Source organism: Marmota flaviventris, chromosome 8, assembly GCF_047511675.1.
Source record: "Marmota flaviventris isolate mMarFla1 chromosome 8, mMarFla1.hap1, whole genome shotgun sequence".
Taxonomy (NCBI): domain Eukaryota; kingdom Metazoa; phylum Chordata; class Mammalia; order Rodentia; family Sciuridae; genus Marmota; species Marmota flaviventris.
In genome coordinates this window covers 97,699,469-97,713,633 of record NC_092505.1, presented here as the reverse complement: position 1 = coordinate 97,713,633, position 14,165 = coordinate 97,699,469, and the positions used below count along the sequence as shown (strand labels likewise).

Here is a 14,165-nt window from a genome sequence, read left to right as displayed (position 1 = left end):
ATGAAAAAACAGAAAATCCCAAATGTTGGCAAAAATGAGTGGCATCTGGTCCCCAATACACAGCTGGTGTGAGTGTAAATCAGAATAATCTCTTTAGAAGGCGATTTGGCTATAACTACTAAAGTAGAACATGTCATACCTTTTGGCCAAGAAAAGCCAGTCTCAGATATATTACCCAACAGGAATGCATATGTAAGTTCATTGAAGATATGTATGGAAATGTTACCAGCAACACTTTTCACAGTAGCCAAAAACAAACAAATCAAAAAATAGCCAATTGTCCATCATCAGTGAAATGGATAAACAAGTATTGTGGTATATTTGTAGAACAGAATAATATACAGTAATAAGAATGGATGAACTATAAGTATTTGCAACAACATGATATGTGTTATAAACGGGAATTACAGACAAAAGAAGCCACACACACACACACAAATTATTTATGGTATGATTCTATATATACATTATCAAGATAGTTACCTTAAGTAAGATAGAGTTTTTCTTGGGTGTTAGTCATGATCTAGTGGTGTGTTAAGATTGCACTGGTGAGCTAAGATGTAGCTCAGTGGTAGAGCACTTTCCTAGCATGCACAAGGCCCTGAGTTTGATCCCCAGCAACACACACACACACACACATGATAAAGAAAAAAAAATGCATTGATATATTTTTATTTCTGCAAAATCTTTAAAGTGTGTAGTTAGGAATTGTATACTTTTTTATATATAAGACACAGTTTCAATGAAAAGTTAACTAACAATGAGTAAAAGCAGTCTCAACAGCAGCACATTGAGGGGCAGACAAAATCAATGGTATCCAGTCAAGAGGCACAGTCAAGATCCCTCTGCCTGGTACCTTGTTGCTCCTGCATCCAGTTGTTCCCTTCTCTGCAGGCTACATTATGATGGCACAGCTCCTCTGTCTTGCTTTCATTTTTCTTCTGCTGTTCCTGACTAACTCATTCTCTTTCTCTCTAGGTCTTCTAACACTCTCTCCCACCTTCACCTATGCACTTTCTCTGCACTTTCCACCCACTGTCTCTTCCGGGCACACTCATCTCATGGGAAAAGATCTATCCAAGTCAGCTTGTCAACATGAAGTAGAGGTGCCCATTTTGAGTATAACTTCAGTAGCAAATCAGCTGGGAGCAATGCTGCACACATAATCTCAGCAATTCTGGACGCAGGAAGGATTGCAAGTTCAAGGTCAACCTCAGCAACTTAGTTAGATTTTGTCTTAAAATATAAATTTTAAAAGGCTTGGGATATATATAGCTCAGTGGTAAAGAGCCCTTGGGCTAAATCCCCAGTCAAGGAAAAAAAAAAAGGAACCTTGGAACCTTGGTAACAAGTCACCTCACAGGCCACTGTCAAAGTTGCAGAGAGGTTGGAATATTTGTAAGCTACAGTTGGATAGTAGGAATACATAAAATTCAGCTCTGTCTGAAATATGAAGTCTAGTCACAGGATTAGAAATGGGAATATCCAATCCATGAACACAACATATCACACTTGGTTAGTCCTCAGTCCCAGCTAGGTGTCAACCTTTGGAAACTACAGAACGACCGGCTCTCCTTCCTCCCATTGTCTGGCACATGGCAGAATATGCAAGAGGAGATGCTCAGCAGTTATTTATTTGAGGAACTGATAACAACAAATAGGTGACCTAGTGTCCTGACTCTAATCTCTGTCTCTGTTCTCAGACTCATCCTCAAACAATGACTTGGATGTGAAATATCTGGATCTGTACTGTAAGTCTCCAAAATCCATGTCACAACATGAAAAGCCACACCATGTCCTCAGTTCACTGTTCAAAAGTAGCATTTCAGATACCAAAGATTATAATGTGTCTCTTTCTTTACATCAAACCTAGAGTGCATAGGCTCTAACTAAAATGAGATGCCAGTCTATTTCATTTAATCTGCGGTCAAAGGATGATGTCACGGTGCTGGTTCATTTTTAGGAGAGCCACTGAAATTTCTTTCTGTGTGTTTAGTTTCAGGAGATTGATTCTGTTTAACTATTCAATTGCAGATATAAATGAATGTACTATTGACAATGGTGGCTGTCAGGACCAGTGCTGTAATACAATTGGCAGTTATTATTGCAAATGTCAAGCTGGCCAGCAGCTGGAAGAAGATGGCAGAGGATGTGAAGGTAACAGTTAAGACTGTCTGCTTACTGATAAGGAAAAAAGAGAGCATGTATGCAATGCAAAAGAGGGGTTTCTCTTTTATCCAGAGCCAGTTGAAGTGCTTGTGTTGAATATTGTCAAGAGCACAGATCTTCCTCTCATGCCTAGATTACAAAATTGTAACCCATTAGAACACTTCAAGTAGCTTATTATAGGAAACATATGATTATATGCTGGTTTGGTTGTGTCATGTTCTGATTATGGAATTTCAATCATTCATTTAAATCCCTGGGTAAAGTACATATTTTTGAAAGCATTTCATTTAATTCTAAAGTAAAAATGGTGCTTATCATAAAATACTCATATGTTGCTACAATAGAAAGGCAGAGGCACAAAACTAACCACAGGAATAGTATTCTTAGTGCAGAATTAACTTTTTGCATAAACTTCAATGCTCTGTCTCCTTTTAAAATTAATTCCTTCCTTCCTTTGTTTATTGATTTGTCATCTTATTCATTTGACACTCGCTGAATTTCTGCTCTGTATTAGGCATTATTTCATGCTCTGGAAATATAAAAATTAATGAGGAATAAATTCTTCCCTGAAGGAGTTCATTGATTAGTAGGAAAGATTGAAACATTTGCCCAAACCTTATAAAATGATGTTTGAAGACATTATAGCATGGGGTTAAGTGAACTAGAATTTGAGTTCTAGCTGTGTCACTTACCATTTGTGTAACCTTGGGCAAGGTATTTCAACATTCTAAGACTCTCTTAATCGTAAAACTTAGGATAATGCTAGTTATCAAAAAGTCACAAAATTTGCTATGAGAATTAAATAAGATAATGCACGTAAGCACTTAGCATAGTGACTAGCACAAAGTAGGAGCATTGTACCTTTGAATATTAACTCAGTTGCTGCTCTTACAGGAACGGAATGGGAGCCAGAGAGTGCTTCCTTTTCTTAAGCTTTAAGAAGAGAAATCTTAGACTAAAGGGAGCACTTGTGCCATGCCTTATAACTATTTTGACTTTCCCCCTGTCTATTCATGTTGCTAAAATGCCCAAACATTTTATATATTCAGGATTGTTGTTTATTAGTTTAATTTCACAGTATAAAAGCATTGGTCCTAATTGTGTTTTACCATTGGCCTTACAAAATCACACTATTTTTTTTTCTTCCTAATGACATCTACTCCTAATGGGGGGCCCATGTGAGTAAGTTGGTAGGAGAAAGAATAGACAAAAGATGTCCCTACAGAGGATGCCTGGGGCTGGGACTCTGGGTGTGGGGACTGCCGAGTTTGGATCTTTGATCCAGTTCCTTTCTTTTTTTTTTTTTAAATTAATTAATTAATTAATTAATTTTTTTCAGAAGAGTTATAATTTATTCTATGGTTTAGATTATATTTAGCTAATTCCTCCAGAGTATTAATCCAGAAGTGTTGAAAAAGGTGAATACAGTAAAAAAAAAAAAAATATCAAAGATACACATTTAAATATAATCTTAACAACAAAGGAACAATCAAGTGGACTACATTTGTTGCTATTTCCAAAATTTAACCATCAAACTTCACCTAAGATTTTTACTAGTTCACATTAATACAATGAAGTTATTGATATACCTAAATTTATATTTGGAATTACAAGTGGATACATACAGCCAATTCATCTATATTTAGACCTATTTTAGTTCACTTGGAAGTGGAATTTGATTTTTTTTTATTGATCCTTCTATATTTTTTTTATTTTGTAAATTTTCTGTTCATGTCCAGTTCCTTTCATTAGTATCTTCCAGCAGGCTTGGACAGGCAGCAACAGGAAACACTTTGGATGTGTTCAAGGACAAGGGAATCAGAGCCTTCCTGAGACAGGCTTCACCTCAGACAGGGTCCTCTGCCTGGAAAGGTAGAAATTCATAAAGGCAAGTCCTAAATTCATCCAGGCTCTTTTTCGTCAAGTGTAATAATGCTTGTTTCTGGATGTGATTATTTGGTGGTAGTGTTCTCAGTATGGATTCAATGACAGGGAAGAGGAGGAGTCTGGACCAGGGTGGTGATGGCCACTAAAGACAATGCAGTCTTGTAAAATGAGAATATCATTTTTCACGACATTTCCCTTGTCTGCGAGGCAGTAACTTACTGTTTCTCTTTAGTTGGGTGTTATTATGATCATCATTGTCATTATTATGGATACATTCCCAGTGATTAGTGCAGTAATTAGCCATTGTTAGGTATAACAGTTTTTATTATTATTTTATAATAGCTGTTAGGTTGATAAAGCATGTTAGACTTTATACCCCCTAGCTCATTTAATTTCATTCATATCCTATTTTAATTGAAGTTAGTTACTCTTGGTGGCTCATATAAATGTTAAAATATTGAGAAAAGAGCTTTCCATGGCTTCATTAAATTGAAGTCTTCTTGTACAGACTGTGTAAAAGTGAGGTCAGTATTGGTGAGACTCAAGAGTTTGATAATGAGGTAACATTGACATGCCCCTTCCCAGAATGTAGAACCGCAGGTAGTAGCATGGATTGGAGCCCATTGCCCGCAAAGGACCCTTCCCTCAGTCTCATTCATTTTAGCATCTTTTCCTTGTTTCTGTAAGCTACTATTTGGTGGAGATAGTAATGTTAGAGATTCAGCTTGTTCAATTGTTGTCCATACCATGATCTCAGATTTATTTATATACATAGTTAAATAAAAAATAATAGAGGTTCTTTTGCAATCCAGTGCATTCTAAAGTCACAGCAAATGAGCATTGTGCCAGCCACTACGCAAAAACTTCATGTGAGTGCACTAATGAGTCATCCGTGTTCTTTCACTAGCTCGAAACGGTAAAGGTCAGTTGGTTTCAAACAACATTGTGTTGAATGCTACAGCCATAGAATTAAGCAGTCATTTTAAAAGACTTTTTCTTGGCATTAATATATATTTGAATTGCTTTTTAAGTACAAATCAACATTTTAGTGGACATTTGTGGTGCTATTAAAATAAATATAGAGTCTGCTCTTAAATGGGATTGAAACATTTGCAAATGGCCTTGTTAGCTAATCTTTTTCTTTAACTTATTCCTCTAAAGAGATATAAACCTGTGGAGAAGCAGAAGATTCTGATTAGCTCAGTTGCACTGGTATCCCCTGATCTCAGGCACAGTACTGAACCTAAAGCATGTTTTCTGATTCATAGTTCACATGGATTCTTACAAGGAACAGATCAAAGGAGCAAATGAGGGAAGGCACTGCCTGTCGCTGGATGCTGTGGATATTTTAATATATGTACATATATGTATACATGCACTCAAAGGACAAGATTTTTCTTCTTTAATTTATTAGTGTGTTAACATTATGACATTTACAGATTTTCAAGTACGCAACTATCTTTGCATTTCAAGTGACAATCCAATGGGATCTTAGCATTTTATTTGCTTTTAAATTCAGTTTTCCATTGCTATATGATTTTTGGTTCCCACAACCATGAATGAAATAGAACAGTGATTTTTGTTTCTCACATGTTCTTTATGACAGTGGTTCTTCCCTGAAATGGTTTGGTCCCCCAAAGACATGTGAGTGTATTCATTTGCACAACTGAGAAGAGTGAGTGCTGCTGACATGTGGGGTAGAGGCTAGGATTCTTCCCAGCATCCTCTTCTATGGCTCTGATTAGACCTTCCCATGCTAGCCTCCTTGTCTCTTTAATATATTATATTTTCTTTTCTATCTTTACTGCATATGCTCAACCAGTCTATTGAGTTTTAGATTTCAACAATTTACATTTTTAGATGTCTTATATTTCTTATTCTCAAATCCATAGGTTCCTTTCTATATGTATACTCATTTTTATCATTGTATATTTTCCTTTTACTATTTCACATATAGCCATTCTATATTCTGAATCTTATTCAACATCTGTGGTCCTTGTGAGGAGTCTAAATCTATTGGTTCTTATTTCTAGGCATTATTTACAAAGTGTTTTTGCATTGCCTTTCCTTTCCTTTTGTGTATACCATGGTGTAGAACTTCTAGTAGAGCACTGTAACTATTTACAGGTTCCTACTGTTATTAATTAGACTGGGAATCTTGGGAAAAGGATTCCCAAGTTAAAGGATCTTGTCTTTCCACTTTTCCAATCCCAGCTCAGAGTAGAATTCCATAAATATTCATTGAATGAATGGTTGGATGAACACCCATCCTTTCAATGTGAATACATGCAAGCACCCAGTCAATACACCTTTCATTAATTTTCTTATCTACAAATCCCAATCATGTTGGTGTTGTCATTTGAAAGTTTACCAGTTAAGCCATTGGGTTATCAGTAGGTCTTACTGTGAATATTTGCTCAAAATAAATCTGATATATTTGAAAGGGCACAGCACATTTTTATTTCTAGAGAATAAGTAAAACTATGAACTTTCTGAACTCTTTCTTCATGTGGCTTATCTAAACCATTGGTGCAGCAGCATAACTAATGAGACTAGTAGTCCCGTGGAGTCAGGAAACTTTTTTGAATAATTACTGTACATTTTAATAAGTTAACTAACAAAGCTAATAAACATTGATTAGACACTTGAGACAAATTCTTCTACTTGAGAGAAATAAATGAACATACATTATCCATTCATAAAGGCATGCAATTTTATTAACTGATTGTTAAAATATTTTAAAGTAATTTTATTGATATTTTAGAGTGATATTTCCCCAAAAACACATTGGATGGGATAATGTGAATAAACAGAAATTCTAATTCAGAATGCCATTGTTGTAAGTTATAGGATATTTGAACTGAAAAAAAAAAGCTTCTATAGATGAAATCTCAGAGAAATTAAATGTCTTGCACCAGTTCATAAAGTCAGTTCGTAAACAAAGTGGCACTATATGCCATGCTTTCCTGTTCACTATGTATCCTTTCCAGTGTCCTTTCCCTTGGATGTGGTTAATAAGCAGCATACACTAGATACAGAGCAGGTTAATCAGAACCACAGAGTCACAGTGCTGCATTGGCCCAGGGCCCTCAACTCATAGAGGCCATGATCAACCAAGGACAGAAATTAAGACCTGGAGAGAATGACCAATTTCCTCCAAGTTTCAAACAATTCATTTTAGAAGTAGAAATACAATCTAGTTCCCCTTTTCCATTTGTCACTCTTCTCAATTGATCCATCAACCTGGCCAGTAATATCTTCTCGGTAACTACTAGATGTAGTTGGGTATTTGAGAATACCAGAGTAATACAAATTATGTTTTGTTTCATCATGGAGTTTCTCTCATTGATGCAGAGAGAGAAGAGGAGGGGCAGGGAAGGAATCTAAACAGGAAATAGAAAAAGTAGGCCAGCACAACGGTGCATGCCTACAATCCTAGTTACCTGGTGGCTGAGGCCGAAAGACTGGTTGAGCCCAGAAGTTTGGGTCTAGTCTAGGCAACACAGTAAGATCCCTTTTCTTAAAAAAGAAAAGAGGGGATTCCATAGAGGCAGTGATATCCATCTAGGAAGCAAGGAGCCCTCTGTGAGCATCAAGAATGACCAGTAGAATGAGAGGAAGTGTGACAAAGACTTGTGTCACTACTATTGATCATAATTTAATCCTCAAATTTTTGGCACAGGGGTGGGGGCGCGGGAAATGCAGTGAGAGAGAGGACAAAAAAAGCTTTAGTTTCCATAAGAACATCTTTGAGATCCAGAAATAGTAAATAATTATCTCTGCCCCTGTAGCTGTGTTCCTGGGCTTCCAAGAGATTGTTTGACAGGCTAGTCTTGCAAATTCCTCTAATGGGATCCAGTTAACTCTTTGGTTCATTCTAGGAGGTGCTGGGCTTTCTCTGGTCCCCTCAAAGATGCTGCCAACTGAGGAGGTAGAAATATGTAGCTATAGAAAGAACCAGGACTGGCTAGAGTATCATTAAGCATCCTGGGCATAAAATTACTGTGTGAAACCTTAAGTGAAAAAACAGAAGACAAATAATTATTTCATATGCTTTGCAAGTTCACCAAGGCCAACTCCGTACTCAACAGAAGCATTTTATCTAAAGCAGTTGGTTATTTATGCTGATGAGAGATTTCCAAGGTGGGGTTATCTGCTTAATAACCTTACGATCATATCAGGAAAGCCTTGCCTATATGTAGTCTGTATTGTTCTTGCTAAAGTTTAAACCATCTGTGTGTGTGCAGACACCTGAATGTATGTGAGTATGTATGTGTTGCTCGAAATTGAACCAGGGGTGCATTTTACCACTGATCTGCATACCCAGCTCTTTTTATTTATTTATTTTTAAAATCTTGAAACAGGACCTCAAACTTGTGATCCTCCTTCCTCAGCTCTTGAGTAGCTAGAATTAACAGGCATACACACACCTGGCAATTTAAAACCTCTTTGACTTTACTTATTTGTTTATTTAATTTTTTTGTTCAGAAAATGTAACTGATCAGAATCCTCTTTTATGATAATTCTTCCTACATTTAGAGAATGTTGGAATGTTTCTGTGTACCATTTCAACTAAGGAAAAACATGAATTTTTGCCAAACACTAAAGGCTTTTGGTAATTGAAGAAAACACTATTATGTGTATATATTCAATGCCCATACACACCATTGTTTTTGCCTTCATAAAAATAACTTGAAAACATTATGAAGGAATGTCTAATTTTGTGTATTTTTTTTTCTTTGTCATTTATGAAGTAACTCCTAAACTTGTGCTGTAACAGAATGTCAAGGTTGAAGCAGTTCCCTGATGAAGACTGATACATACTGCAGAAAAAAATTCGGAACATTCCCAGACAGTCTACCTTCATGTACAAAAGAAAGAGTTATCCTTTTTTAATTTATTAAGACTCACTTACAATACAAAACTCATTGTGTTTAAAAAGGTTGAGTCAGTTAAAATTACAGACACATACCGGAGTTATGTAGATACATGCAGAATTTTTCTCTCTACTCATTCATTCATTCATTCATTCATTCACCAAACATGAATCTGTGTACAGTGCATGGTCAAACAGAGAGCACACAAATTTTACTTCTATCCTCCTTAAAACAAAAATTCTCTCTTATGCACTTTGGTTTCAAACATTGCCTCTGACATTTACAAACAGTTAAATTTAGAGCATGTTGCTTAGCATATGTGCTTCCTATTCTTCGTCTATAAAACCAGGATAACAATACTTAAACTGATATTGATGATTCAATGAGATGTTGTAGGAAAACACTTTGATGGTGGGAAGACCCAGTTTCATGGCCATATGAAGAGAGATGAATGTTTGTTAGCATAACATTCCTGGTGTCTCTTTGTCCCCTTACTCACTTAGTCTACTCTTCCCCAGGGAGGAAGAGTGAATTACCTCACGAATTACCTCACTGGTGAGTTTTGGGAAAGAAAGTAGGCTGTGGTTCCACCCACCTTCCTGTATTCTCTTTAGGATCTATGAATGTCTGCAAAAAGTGCCCATTCTGGACTACTCTGCTGTTATGTACACTTTGAGCAGGGCACCCCATGGAAAAGACTGAGATTTTACAGCAACACCTGTGTCCAGGTGGGATAGTTTGCCTAGAAATCCCAACTGCTGCACCCATTAATCCTATCCTCCAGTTATAATTTTAACACAAATAAAGCTGATATATTGTCTCTATCTGCCTATTTTGGATTAGATAGATAGATCTCTATTAATTCAAAAGTCAGGCAAGCAACATAAACTTGTTACTGGATCCTTTGAAAGTACCAGCATGTTACATTGGCCTATTTCATAGTAGATGCTTAGGAAATTTTACTTCTGTCCACGTTTTTTTTTGTTGTTGTTTGTTTGTTTGTTCGTTTTTTTTTTTTTTTTTTTTTTTTTTTAATTCTCTCCTTTGCTATTTGTTGTTGAAGATAAAACTATGTCCAGTGTTATCTTTCTCTCTCCAAGGGGCTTCCAGTTCAATAAAGGAGATAAGATGGATACACAAGCAACTATAGTCTAAGATAGCAAGAGTAAATATAAGACACAGGCATAGTGCTATGGGACTTAAGAAGAGAAAGAGATAACCCACCGTTGAATCGAAATGAGCTGCAAAGAACAAGGACAGACACTAATCACTTAGTCCTGGGACTGAAAAACCCTGCTTCATTTCCTTCACTTCCTTAATCAAGTTCCCTATCAGAGTTATACCTAGGACCACTGGTCCTACTGTTGCTTTCTTCTCTCCTGATTGACACTGGAAGGCATCTGAGATTCTAACAACAAAGCTGCCACTGCCACACCAAAGGCATCCATCCTTTGCAGAAACTCTGAAGGTATTAAGCCTCTGGGTCTTTTAGACTAGAAAGAAAACACATACCCTTTAAATCTGAAACTCTGCTATCAAAGTAAAAATCTACTTTATTTCTTTTTAAACCAATTTTTTAAAATAAAGCCCATCATTCACCCCCTAGTAATTCAGAGCAGTCATCTTAACACCTCAGCTTTCAGCTAGCACTCATTGTAGTCAACAATTTATTTGGTAGTGAGTCAAACTGGAAGAGACCTTAACTGATACAAATTCCCTGAAATGAGGTGGCTCACTTTCCCAGTGTCATTAGGGACATGCAGATGTATGGTTCTTTCAGCTTTCCCAGGGAGTACCAAAAGAGACAGACTTAATAAATAAGCCTCAGAAGTCTGTGGTTGACAAACAGGGCATCCCTCACTGAGGCCTCTTATCATGAATACAACAGGAAAAAATGTTAGCACAGGACAATGGACTGCCTCAGTTAGCAATCCATGCCCCTTTGCAAAAGAACAAAACAGAAGCAGCCATTCAGGGCAAAAGGCTGCATGGGGATGTCTGGGAGTGATGGGTAGCAAGGGGTTCTCCTTCCCAACGTTTGTTTTATGCTCCTTAAATTTTATCCTATTTCAGGAAACATAACATAGGTTTTATATTCTGAAAAACAGACCTTTCATTTTCATTCACAATCATTAGTTTCTCTGCCCAATATTTTTTTAAATGAACTTATTTTAAAAAATCATATTATCATATTTTAAAAATATTTTTTTTAGTTATAGATGAAGACAATGCCTTTATTTTATTTGTTTATTTTTGTGTGGTGCTGAGGATTGAACCCAGTGACTCACTCTTGCTAGGAAAGCACTCTGCCACTGAGCCAAGACCCCAGCCCATATTATCATATTTTTAAAATTTGTTTCCAAGAATATTTTCAAATTGAAGTACACTGTCTTGAATTCCTCAGATGTGTGTCTACCCTGCAGATATTTTGTTAGATTATGGAATCCCACCTATCAAAACATCGGTTTGGTTCATACTCTAAAGACTGGTCCCTTTTAGACTTCTGAAATGTTGAGGGTTGGTTCCTGTCCTTGCAAAATCCATATTACTTTCTATTGCTATCATAAAAAGTAGTCATGGATGACTGACTGATTTTTTAATATTCTTGCTATGAGATATTCCTTTATCAATTTCTAAATAATGGAAACATTTTTTTTCAATAAAGACATATTGAAAGGGAGATATGAATACATAGATGTGATTTTTAATCAGAAAACATGCTAGTTTAAATTGATTTGTTATTTTGCTATTGGCTTTCATGTGTCTGTGTTTTTAGTGACCTTCTCCAAACTATTCACTCTCAGCACAGGATCTCATAGAAAGAAATGAAGCCACTTATTTCTGAAAGAACTATATATCTTAGTTTATAAATTCAGGCTAAGTTTCTCTTTTTATTATTTATTCTAGTTAATAACTGATTAACAGACTACGTTATATATTCTTCAATATAACTAATATCAAAATAAATGGATGTCACTCATTTTACTTGTCCCAGTGGATGAATTTCATGGATATGTTCCACATGCATCACCAGAAAAACCAAACACCTGAGAGTAAGCATATTTATTTGTCTTTTTACTTTGTATCTTCCATACAGATGTCCCACTGGTTAAAAGTATATTCCTAAAAGTAGTAAGTACTATAAATGTGTAGGGAACTTCATGCTATTACAAACTAAACATTCACATATTTCACATTTCCCATAAATAGGAAGAGCATATTTAAAGGATCTAGAACATCTTCCTAAAATGTGTTGTTCTCATTTTAACAAAGTGGGTGGTAGGCCTCTGTCATTTAAAGAAGCATAGACTTCTATGATTGTTTACCAAAATATTGAGGATAATTGATTATAAATCAATAACTATTTTTGAAGTATAATGTTATAGGTAGCAGACTGAGAAATGCAGTGGTATATTGTAAAACCTTTTGATGCTATTCCAATCATAGGGCCATCTGATGATACAGAGGGGCACTGCTTACTGTAGAAGGCCCTTGTTGGCTAGAAGTAGACCCATGAAAGACATTAGCTTTGGTTGATTCAGCATATCACAGGGTCCCACTAACCCCCAGTTGGTATGGAGAAGAACAGAACCAAGAAGCCTCAAGTTTCTTTATGTGGGCATGAGAGGTCAGAGAGAGGGGCCATAGACAGGAGAAATTAGAATAATCAGTAAAAAGGAATACAATTTTATGTATAGTTAATGCACACAATTCTAACTTACAAAGTTCTCTAGTTCCAACAACCTCAGAAAAGTGGGATGCTTCAGATCTTAGAGCACTCCCACCAATAGCACATACCTGCCGCAGTCTGGCTGGGCACAATCAGAAGCCACTTGTCAAAAGAAACTAACTTTATTTTTAGAACCAAACACGCCAAACAAACAGCCTCTCAGGAAAAACCCCTCAGAGCCCAACTGCCACCATCGGCTTTTCACAAGCCTCACTCTCCCCCCACAAGCTTCTCTCTTTCCCCACAATCCTCCTGCTCTTGAGGCCGATTGGCTGGGTCACGTGGGCAGAGCCAAAAAGTCCCCCAATGAGCAGCTCCGTGGTCTGAAAGGGCAGGGAAACAGTCCAATGAGCATCACCGCAGAGGAGCCAATCAGCTAGATGTTGCTGGGGCCGAGGAGCCAATCAGCTAGATGTTGCTGGGGCCGCTGTGAGCCAATCATCAGCCGGCAGCTGGATTGCTGGCAGCTGGAAGTTTGCTGGGGCCCCTTCGGCTGTGGCTCTCAACATCTCCCCCTCTCTGTTTAAACAACAAGCATGTGGCTTAGGGACCGTGCCTGTTAGGCAGTCCAATTCAACATATGGTCCTTACCCGTCATCGGATGAACTGACCTCTAGGCGTCAGCCTCCTGTCTTAGGTTGGTACCACTGCAATTGGATCATACCCGTCACTGACTACCGGTCCAGCATACAGCCATACTTGTGGATAGGCCTTTGCACCAGTGGGGGGGTGAGGTTCTTTGCCTCACCTCTGTTGGCCCCCAAATTTTAGACCATCACTAGTAGAGGAGGATGCAAAATGTCATGACATTAAGCCAATTGAGGGCTCCTTTGAAAAATTGTACCACCGGTGACATCATCAGCAAAAATACCCCAACACTACCACAAGTCGCTGCACCAACAGATAGTTCAAAATGCATACAGGTGAGCTCACAATGTGTCCAGGCAAGTTCTGCAAGCAATTCAGTGATGGCTATTGTAGAAGGTGTAGATTGGTTTTATCTTTGACTTCACCAGCACTGGGATGAAGATAGGAATTCTGGCAATAATGGCTAAAGAAAAAATTATGTAACATTACAGAAGGCACTAAAAGAAAACAATTTTCTTAACAATTTACATTATCTTTAAGAGAATTATTAAATATAATGAAAAGGAAAGGTGAAAGTAAACAAACAGATCTGTTAACCTTCTTTTTTGTTTACATATTAAAACAATCCTCAACAGTTGTTTACCCAATTTAAATTAAACCATATAAATCACGTGAAAAAAAAAAAATATTTGGATCCATTTTATCATGAGCGCTCATCATATAATATATGGACATTCAAACATATAACACAAAACACAAGTGTGCACACATAACATAATACATACAACACATAACATTATAGTAAAGGCCTTATAACTTTTTACAGGTGAAATCTCCATTGCAATGTTTAAAAACTCTATAGTCAAAAAATAGAACTGATCAGCAAAACATTAACCTAGGTCTGTATGAGCTCA

The 14,165-nt window shown here is 36.9% G+C and overlaps 1 protein-coding gene across 1 annotated transcript in view; it reads left to right on the top strand.

The window, feature by feature from the left end:
* LOC114098059 (EGF-like and EMI domain-containing protein 1) overlaps positions 1–14,165 on the top strand; it is a 610,754-nt gene that overhangs the window by 367,999 nt on the left and 228,590 nt on the right. Inside the window, exon 5 of the mRNA XM_071614923.1 lies at positions 2,035–2,157. Within this exon, the coding sequence (XP_071471024.1) occupies positions 2,035–2,157 (123 nt within the window). The remainder of the gene's footprint in view (positions 1–2,034; positions 2,158–14,165) is intronic.